The sequence below is a fragment of the Juglans regia genome, chromosome 4 (genome assembly GCF_001411555.2).
Source record: "Juglans regia cultivar Chandler chromosome 4, Walnut 2.0, whole genome shotgun sequence".
Lineage (NCBI taxonomy): Eukaryota > Viridiplantae > Streptophyta > Magnoliopsida > Fagales > Juglandaceae > Juglans > Juglans regia.
Window position 1 is genome coordinate 957,654 of NC_049904.1, and position 11,009 is coordinate 968,662.

Below are 11,009 nucleotides of genomic sequence, written 5' to 3' on the forward strand. Positions count from 1 at the left end.
GATACGCAAATTAACTTACTTGTACATTAGACTAACTTTTTTCTTAATTTTAGTATTGACTTGTCCAAGAAGCTGGTTGCACGTTCAACTAACAAGTACAAACTAGCTCATTTATTTATCTAAAAAGTCTGTCTATCCATCATTACACAGCTAATTATGTATATTTAAACGCACTTGCATTAAAATTTAATTTCCAACTACTGTCGTTATAACTCCAGCCCTGGTCATGCCAGAAATCATGATGGTCTGTTCATGTCGTCTAGAATCACAATAAGCGCGACTATGAATGCATGATCAACGTTAGGATGAACAGTTACCGAGTACTTGTCTTTCCCGGTCAGAACACTGCATCGAAGGGTGATCTCCTTATGCATCTGCGTTTTAATTTCCCCCGATAATCAATTCAATTAGTTTCTAATTATATAAGTTCTTAAACTTTCAAAATTTAATTAATTTTACGAAATTAAGAACCACATAATATAAACAACTTCACATGTCCTATATATTCATTTGAAAACAAGCTATAAGCGAAAACCAGCTTACCTGGGCAACTATATTGGTATGATCTCCGGTATAAACGACGCAAGACTTTTCAGCCCTACTCCCTTGAACCATGAAGTCGCATACCTCTTCTTTTGTGTTATTTGCCAAGAACACATGTACCTTAGCCTTCCGTTGAAACATTGAAACTGATCGCTTAACAGTAAAAATCAGATCCCTGGGCTCTTTGCTTTCGCCCCTGTACACATTCCATCTTTGTTGTGAAGTCATGATCATTCTCTACGCAAGCAAACATCATCGTCAGTCGCAATTTCCAGCGAATATATAATTATACGATCGAACTTGGGGAAAAAGATGTTACGTATATTTTTGATGAAATATATATTATCAGCCAAATTAATTAACCTTCTGTCGAAGAGTGACAATAGGCTTTCCAGCAGCATCAAGCAGAACACGCTGATCAAGATCAAGGGTCATTAAATTTCTTTTCGCTGTGAAAATGACGGTGTTCTTGGATTCGTTGGTGGCTGTGACAACAAAGTTACCAGGGGACATGAACTTGTCTTTTCTGACAACCGAAAGATCAACGGGGTAAGGTTCACAGTACTGAGTACCGATGATGGGAAGAGGGTTGGCAAACTGTGCGGCAGTTGGAGCTGGAGCTGGAGCTGGAGCTGGAATTGGCTGAGCCATGATATTGATGATGATGATGATGAGGATCGGGACGGAGCACTGGATCAGAAGAAGACTCGCTTATGTTGCTTGGGGCGCTTTGGTGATGTGGGGAGTGTTTTGTGAGCGGCTTTCCTGTTAAATTGCGAGGAAGAGCCTGTCAACCAGAATGCCTTGTACATCATGGGACTTTTATGCCAAAAAAATCCAAAGAATGATAGCTATCATGATGCCGTGTTGTCCAATTCTTGCTTTCACTTGGTCGCGGTTTTGGGCCTGAAATATACACCACATGTGGTTTTACCAGAGTATTTTTTGAAAGAACAAGTAGTTTGAAAAGTGAAGTGATCTTATATATTCTTAAATAGTAATAAAAAAATAATAAAAAATTAATGATAGAATAGTAAATAATAGTAAAAGGCATGTGAGAAATAATAAGAAAATAATTAATAGTAGTGGAGTATTATCTTGAGATTTGAGAATATTCCACTACAATAATAAAATAATTGTAGTTTATTATTTTATCATTATTTTTTATGTACTTTTTACTATTTTTTACTACTATTTATTATTAGTCAATATTTACCATTATTTTATATTACTATTCACAGAATATCTGAAATCACGTCATTATCCAAACACAACCTTAAAGGTGGCTCCTACTTGTCAGGACCTTTCAAATGTGTTATATGTGGACTATTCATGATCATAAATCAACTCTCTTCTCTCTCAACTCTCTCCCTTCTCTCTAAACTTTCTCAAAAACCAGATTCGGCTAGGGCCCACCCCCTCCCTTCTCCTCTGTCCAATTTTTCTTCTTATGTAGTGTTTGGTTTTGTTTTTGCGTTTTTTCAGGTCAAATAAGGGTGAATCGCAGATCTGGGACCTTCCAATGACCAAAAGCCAACATGCGCCCTACCTTGGTGTTGCCCAACCGCTGATATTCAAGAACACCGATTGCGGCGCCAAACTGAGTGACACGTAGCCCGCACGCGTGGGTTGAAGTTTTGGAGTTGTCGATGCATGGCTCTCATGCGCCACCGAGGAACCTTTGGTGATTCTGGGGCCTGTGACTTCAAGACTTCCATCATTGGCCGTCGGCTCTCCTTCTAGAGTGGCGCGCCACTGCAGCCTCTTTGTGTTCTGTTTCTCCATTTTTTACAATGTTTTCTTAGTTTTTTCCATTGTATTTTTTCTGAGGTATTGTCTTTACTTTTCAAAAAATAAAAATAAAAAACATCTTCCTTTCGGACTTTAGTCTGAGAGTTGGGGGGGGGGGGGTGGTTCGCCTCCTCTGCTTAGTTGGTGCTTTGGTGGGGTTTGGTGAACCCTACTCCGCTTAGTCTGTGCAGATGGGGCACGATGCTTATGATTGGGCTCACGCACGGCCTCCTTACTAAAAACTGCAGTAGTTTCTATCAATCTTCAACTCTGTTGTATTTGGATGTTAGATAATGAAATGGAGATAGCTAGAAAAGATGTGAAGAAAATAAACCACTCGGTGTTCTCAATGTAAATTAGGCTTCTTAATTTGTCTAGTACCCTGGATCCTCTCTCTGTTTGCAATAAAAAAACATGATCAGTACTGGTGTCTTTTTAGTTTTTTAACCCCCACTAACTGAATATTAAAAACTCTTGGGAGCTCAATGGATTTCGTAGTTTATATTTCTAATTTAATATTATTATTGAATCCTAATGAACATGGTAGATTAATCTGATATGATGGATAAGACTAATATATATAATTGGGAGATAAGGAGAATTCTGGTATTTGGAGAGGCTGAAATATGTAAGATTAATGTTTTCTGTTTATGCTAATCAGGAAACTTTCATATCTGTTTTAAGCTTGCGTCTCCTTTACTCACAAGAAGATCACCAACTGTCATATATATGCTCATGTGTGCATATTATTAGATGTAAAGACCTGAGTTGTTATTGATTTTTCAGTGTTGTTGTTTGGAGGATTAACGCATATATATGACTGCCACATGGGGTTTGTGAATTTATGCTCTTTAAAGTCTTGCAGCTAGCTTAGTGCTTCATGTACTCATCAGAACTAATTAAAGAGTAGTAAAAGGGATGAATATATAGATGAAGAAAGATGGTTTCCACTTGGGAAACCTTCCGCTAATTAAGGCTCTCTAATTTTAAGACGGAATTAATTAATGGGTATGCATGATAATAAACATTTATATATATCCATCTTGATAAATAATTTGGTATTCTTATATAATGTGACATATATATATATATATATATGTCAAAAGGGTTCCCGGCCAGTAGGAGATAATCCTCAAAATCTGCACATGTGTGATTGTTATTTTATTACTTGGATCAGAATTAATGGTGTATCCAATATTTTATTACATGTGTTTAATATTTATATAATTATCTTACATTAATTCATGCTTTGTATGCAACTGATGATTAACTAAGACACAGGGTGCAGTACTCTCAGCTCTTTACAGACAAACAACGTCTCTTAATGTACGTACTGCTGCTTAAATTAAAGAACTACATTTGAGAGCAAGTACGTACATGATATATTTTAGATCTGCCAAGGCAATTTACAGCAGCCATGCCACCACCAAAGTGCATTTAAACTGCAAGGATATATGTTTTTAGAATTGATTGAGCGTGCAGTGTGTTCCTCAAGTAGTGAAAGAATGGTTAAATGCACTTTCTTAAAGTTATGATTGTATTGCCAGGCTTTGGTTGATTTGGTGCAATTTCTTAAATGCACTTTGGTTAAATGCACTTTCTTAATTTGTATTTTATAGAGTTATTTATAAAAAAAAATAGAATGGTATAGAATTATAATATAAAGATTATGATAGACATGTACATGAAGACATAGAAGTTGACTGGAAAATTCAAAACAAATATTCTTTTTTTTCTAATTTGTTTGAAAAGTTCCAGGTATGAGGGGAAGTGTATTTCCACATTTTGGGAATCCAATGCTTAATTTTTTGTTTTTTAATAAGAAAAACATGGGATTGTTTGCTACCCTCCCTAGCTAATCCTAAACCATTTCACCTAAATCAGTCATTTCTATCTTTAAAAAGTTCTAGATAAAGTCACTTTTTTTATGGAGTTAAGTGCAGTGGATTAGAATATGAACACTATAGTTGATTGCAAATGCAAAAATAATGGACAAACCACTAGATCAGATTGTCATTTTTGTTTAAATTGGTTTTGTGCATGATGGATATATGTTTGATCAAGAAAGATGGACGCTCATTATTCCTAAAAGGGGGATTATATGTCAATATGTAATTGTTCAAATTACATCTGATTGGTTGGAGGATTGGTATTCCTTCTCATGAGCTTACAGTCATGTCTTTAATGTTAAATCAAATGTTTTTCACTAGATAAATGATGCTCCCACTGTAACAGGAGGCAGCTACTGTTTATACACTCTTTGTATTGACATTATGCAATCTGAGAATAATCCCAAATGGAAAAAGTGACTTTATTGATGAAGATTTTCAGCAACCAAGTTCCCTTGATTTCAACTTTCTATAAAGTTGTTTAATAATACTAATACTTGTGGCATCTACTCTTATAATTTTTATTCTTGCAATCTTCAACCCCCATGCACGACTAATAAAGTTCCATATATTCCTTTTTTGTGTATTATTTGGTTTTTTGCTGGATTAAGGGATAGGACTAGATCATGATCAGGTTAAGCACCATTTAGAATCTCAAGTCTTTGTAGAGTGACTACTTTTGTCATTGACACCCCAAAATAAGCACATCTGAATTGATTATTCTTCTCTTTCCTATCTCTGCATCTTGGTCTCTATATATATGTTGCTGGTATTAATGCTTAAATGAATTTACCTCCTTGGGCAAAGTATAAGGTTATTAGTGGGAAGCTTAATTTGTGTACACACCATGTAAAATATTTAACGGAAAATAGTTCCTTTATAGTGAACATTTGACAGGTATTTGGATTGGAGATTTCTAATATATTCTGCAGATATGAGGCCTGGAGGCTCAGTTCTTTATCACTTCCTATTGTCATTGTGTGATTTTTCTGGACTGCTCAAGCATGGGATAATTGCAAGACTAATGTTCAGCTTTTCTCCTGTCCTTTTATTTCATTATATTTAAAATTATATGGTGACATGCATAGCCACTACCTTGGCATTCAGTTGCCAATTTTGAATAATTGCTCAGTTTTTGCCATTTTTTGGGCTTTACAGGTGATTTCATTACAGAGGAACACGTTGTTGGTTGAAGGAGACAAGCAAAGGAATGGCTACTAGTCAAGTGAGATTAAATTCTTATGTGTTATATATACCAGTGGACATTATGTTGATTTAAACAAATATTTTTCCTGTTTTGTTAACTATAACTGTGGTCAAACCGTATATATAATTGTTATATGGTGTGTGCTGATATATTTTATCTATAACTGTCAGATTGGTGTTTGTCGAGATGGAAATGTGAAATATCCCACGAGTATAAGGGAGTTGATGCAATCTTGTAAGGAGGTGTTTTGCTGACCTCTCATGCCCATGTGCATATTGTTAGATCTGACTAGATATAATTTATAAAGATGTTCCGGAGCAGTACAGCAAGCATATTGTGAATGATATATGTATTCTCAATATTTAGTAGTTAAGTTGTAAGTTTTGGGTTTTGATTGGTCCACCCCAGTGTATATAGCCCATAACAATATTTTAATGTGAATTCCCCACCTCAATGGATGAATTGAATGTCATTAATTTATGTAATTAGATGGAAATGGTTTGAAAAGGTCTGTCATGGAATCCTAAGTATTATATAGCAATGAAACTAGTATTATTTTACTTGATTAAAGTGCAGTTTATTTTATTAGCAGTATATCCTATTCCAGGTCAGTCACTAAAACAATATTACACCAAAGTTATAATTAATATTGTTTTAGTTACTGACTTGGAATAAGATAAATATATTGTTAATCAAATAAACTATATTCCATTAGATGAAGTATGCAAATGAAGTCAGCCAACGTCTCTAGGTGCAGCGGGAAAAAAAAAAAAAAACATTTTGAGGCAATTATTTAACCGTCGCAATAGTGTGATGATGAAAATAGAATGCACGCGGCGAATTATTTATATCGATATAAAAACTCATTTGCGGCGAGTTTTACAAGCCGAAAAAAATGATCGTACATGGAATTATTTATATCGACGTCAATCGTAATCATTGCAGCTAAATAATAGCGGAGCAAAAAATACTTTTGCGGCGATTACTTTATCGTTGTAATAGCATGAACTGTGACGAATGTGAGTATCGCTGCTTTAAACCGAGATCAATTTCGGCGATAATCTGATATCGCTGCGTTTAACTAGGACCATTTGCGGCGATTAATTGAGTGTTTGCGACGTAAATAGTCGTTGGTATTATTAAATTGCGGCGATTATCTACGAACTTGATACCACCAATTTCGGCGTTTTATTATAACCTTTGTGACGATAGATTATCGCTGCAAATACTAATAATTGCGGCGAGTTTTTAAAGTCGATGAAACAGTTCTAAATTATCTTGATGATATCGTCGAACCCGCGGCGATTTAGAAATTGCCGAAAGAAATCAATCCTAGCGAGAAGTATGTGTATTTCCGGCGATTTTGACCGCCGGAAATGACCCTTTTTCTGATCTTATATAATCATTAAAATTTTTTTAAATTTTCATATAAAATATAATAAACAATTCAATTTTTTTAAATTTTAAAATAAAAGTAATATTAAAAAATATTATTGTAATAATATTTTATTTAACTTTCAATAAGACATCTCACTTATCTTATTTGAACTACATAACCAATCAACTTAGTCCAAATTGGATGCACATTCAACTAACTAGAACAAACTACAAACTAGCTCATTATTTATGTAAACACTCTGTCTATCCATCATTATTACTCAGCTAATGTATATTTAAACACACTTGCATTAATATTTATTTTCCTGGTACATTAACTGACGTCGGTAGTCCAGCCATGCTCATGCCTGAATTGAAGAACAGTCCATCCATGTCGGTTATGTGGTTCATGTCGTCTAGAATCACAATAAGCGCGACTATGAATGCATAATCAACGTTAGGGTGAACAGTTACCGAGTAATTGTCTTTCCCGACCAGAACACTTCGAACGGTGGTCTTCTTACCCATCTGCGTTTTAATTCCCATGATAATCAATTCAATTAGTTTCTAATTATATTATAGGTTCTTAAACTTTCAAGATCTAATTAATTTTACGAAATTAAGAACCAAGTAATAGGACTTCTTCTCTCTAATATAAACATCATCGAAAACAAGCTGTAAGCGAGAACCAGCTTACCTGGGCAACTATATTGGTACGATCACCGGTATAAAAGAAACAAGATTTTTCAGCCCAACTCCCTTCAACCATGAAGTCGCATACCTCTTCGTTTGTGTTATTTGCCAAGAACACATGTAACTTTGCCCTTCGTTGAATCGTTGAAGATCGCTTAACAGTAAAAATCAAATCACTGGGCTCTTTGCTTTCGCCCCTATACACATTCCATCTGTGATGTGCAGTCATTCTCTAAGCAAACAAACATCATCGTCAATCGCAATTTCCAAAGAATATAAAAAAATTTATAACAAAACCAAGACTTGGGGAAAAGATGTTACATATGTTTATGATGAAGAGTAATGCATATATTATCAGCCAAATTAATTAACCTTCTCTCGAAGCGTGACAATAGGATTTCCAGCAGCATCAAGCAGAACAGGAGCATCATGAAGGGTCATTAATTTTCCTTTCACATTAAAAATGACGTTGTCGTTGGTACTGTCTGTGACAACAAAGTTACCACCGGATATGGTCATGACTTTTTTGACAACCGCAAGATCAACGGCATGAGGCGCACAGTACTGAGTGCAGATGACGGGAAGAGGGTTGGCAAACTGTGCGGCAGTTGGAGCTGGAGCTGGAATTTGCTGAGCCATGATGATGATGATGGGATCGGGACGGAGCACTGGATCAGAAGAAGACTTGCTTATGTTGCTTGGAAGAGAGTTTTGTGAGCGGCTTTCCCGTTAAATTGCGAGGAAGCTAGAGCCCGCAAGCAGAACGCCTTTTTGTACATGTATATATAGGACTTTAATGCCAAAAAAATCCAAAGAATGATAGCTATCATGATGCCGTGTTGTCCAATTCTTGCTTTCAGCACATGTCGTTTTACCAGATCAGTAATATTTCTCATGCATGCATGCTCTCTGTTTTCTCTCTCTCTCTCTAATTAAAAAGTAATATATTACAAAGTAAAAAAGTTCTATACAAGAATTTCTTCAATTGTCATAGAAGATGACGCCCAATCGGTACTCTCATCCATAGATTGCCAGGATTCTACACTTTTCTGGTCTATCTTTCCGATTGATGCAGACATTCGTCTTATTTTTGAAAGTCATCAAAGATGGAGTTTTATCAAAATCTATCGATCACAAAATTGATATGCATATTCTATAGCGTAATCGGCAACTACCAACCTCATGTTTGGAAGCTTACCCTTAAATTTTATTCCGCAATGTTTCTTGTATCTTGATAGCGGAAAGAGTCCACCTTAAAACGTTGTATTTATCCTTCATATACACGTACTATGCTTGCTTAGTAGAAAAAAAAAGAAGACACTGTCAATTTTAAGTAAAATGGATTGAAACGTAGTCTCTCATATTGACTTTGTCCAAGCTTTCTAATAGCGGAAATAGTCCATGCGGTACTGGTCGTGAGTTTGTGCACCACAAGGCACGCTAGTCTTCCTATGTACATCACTATTAATATCTGTCATGATAGAATTAACCTGCGCTATGATGGAATGGTCGTTGCACCAATCTTCCAAATAGAATCATTTATATATATATATATATATATATTGAAGAGTGAGAAACACATGTTCAATAGTATCTCTTATTCTAAATGTATTTCCAAATATCTTTACATACAGTGGAAAAAAACCGTAGAAACAACTTTACACTTGAAATATACAAGAATAAAAAAAATAAAAACCCCAAACCCAAGAGACCAGACTGAATTATTAAAGACCAAACATATTAACAAAAAAATCCCAAAACTAATTCCCAGCGTAAAAAACCAACAACTGTACTTCTTGAATAAATAACCAACCCAACCATAGCCCTTAATGACATGATCTTAAAGACGGAATACCACATCTATCTAGCCTGACCATCCCTCTCACAACCTGAGGAAGCCTATCCATCTGACCATATATCCTATTAACCCCAGCTTCTCCATCTCTAGCAAGCAAATCAGCTACTTTATTTCCTTCACGGAAAATATACGAAACTTTGAAGTTTATTCCTTCCAAATTCTCTAACAAAGTCTCCCATAAGTACCAAACATTGTAAGTTTTCGAAGATAACCAATGAACAACTAATGCCGAGTCACACTCAATTTTCACATTATAAAACCCAAATTCTTTGCACAGCAACACCACGACATAAAACCCTTAACTCGGCTTTATATATATTGGTTCTGAAATTCTAAAATTTTGAAAAAGCAGCCATAACATTGTCGTCATGATCTCTAATCACACCACCCCCTCCACAACTTGCTGGATTTCCCCTACAACTTCCATCTATATTTAATTTTACCCTACCCTCTAAGCCGATGATACTGCAGACAGCTTCCGGCCATTGACTTGTTTTATAGGCAAATCCATGGCTAGAAGAATATTTATATCACTTGATGAGATCTTACGACACTGGGTAGAAATTTGGCCTAACCAAAACTTCACATCCCTCCAAATTGCTTCAACTGATTCCTCCACTGATTCCATTCTAGCCTTTCATCTTCACACCCATAATTTCCAAGAGATCAAGCCTAGAATTAAACTCACCAGAATGCCTCTATGAGAACATCGTTTCGCACACCTAAACCATGCGAGACTCGGCCACACCAAGTCGAGCTCTCCATGCAACGGACACCCAATTCTACATATGCTCGACGCCACACGGCTTTAGCAATATCTCCATTAATATCAGTCAAGACTCGTTGCATTTCCTATCACTGATATCAGTCAGGACTACGTACCCAGCAAAACTACTTAGGGACAACATTCTACCATGCATATTCATATCGGGATCCATATAGCCTGAAGAGGGAGGCATGCACGTACAAAATGTCGTGATGTACAGATCACATGATCCCATGGAAGATTTGTTGTTTCTATCATTTTTTAAAAGCTTGGGTGAGTTCAAATAATACAAGTGTCATTCGTTTATGTTCTTTTTTTTTTTTTTTCTATTAATTTAAAAGTGGAACACGACGTTTCCATTTCAATTATTATATTCTCTCTCTAAGAACTACATGATAAAATTAAAGAAAATACTTTAGCTACACAAATTAAATCTATAAATGAACGTATCTTGATGTAGATTATAAAATTACTTTCTAAATCAATCTGAAGGATCACATGAACTTATATAAGTTTGTGAGTTTATTTTTATATATGTAATCTTTTTGTATTTGTAACATAAGTAATGCTAGATACAGTTATGGTCGGATTGTACAAGCGTTGCATACTCCTTTTGAAAAAGATTAGGATTCTGGATTGTACAACCACTGCATACTCCTTTTGAAAAAGAGTGAAATTCATTATTAAAAAATTAATTTTTTCCATAATAATCTCATATTTACTCATTTTTTAAAAAGAAAGTGTGACGCTTGCGCATTCTATATATGATTGCAAATATTATTTTTCTTGTAACATTTCTAAAATATTAATTCATAAGGAAAGTTATCACTGAATGATGAGTTTTGTATGGGATCCAAATCCTTGCTTGTATATACATCTTACTTC

At 35.3% G+C, this 11,009-nt stretch overlaps 2 protein-coding genes across 2 annotated transcripts; both read right to left on the reverse strand.

The window, feature by feature from the left end:
• Positions 1-5: 5 nt before the first annotated feature.
• LOC108990027 (protein LURP-one-related 10-like) lies at positions 6-1,325 on the reverse strand. The gene is made up of 3 exons (XM_018963871.2): positions 907-1,325; positions 544-780; positions 6-374 (listed from the first exon to the last, which is right to left on the reverse strand). Exons 1-3 carry the CDS (start codon positions 1,192-1,194, stop codon positions 237-239), a joined length of 663 nt encoding a protein of 220 aa, XP_018819416.1. The 5' UTR covers positions 1,195-1,325; the 3' UTR covers positions 6-236.
• Positions 1,326-7,011: 5,686 nt separating this feature from the next.
• Positions 7,012-8,233, reverse strand: LOC108999478 (protein LURP-one-related 10-like). The gene is made up of 3 exons (XM_018976382.2): positions 7,873-8,233; positions 7,505-7,732; positions 7,012-7,335 (listed from the first exon to the last, which is right to left on the reverse strand). Exons 1-3 carry the CDS (start codon positions 8,137-8,139, stop codon positions 7,126-7,128), a joined length of 705 nt encoding a protein of 234 aa, XP_018831927.1. The 5' UTR covers positions 8,140-8,233; the 3' UTR covers positions 7,012-7,125.
• Between the last annotated feature and the right edge of the window lie 2,776 nt (positions 8,234-11,009).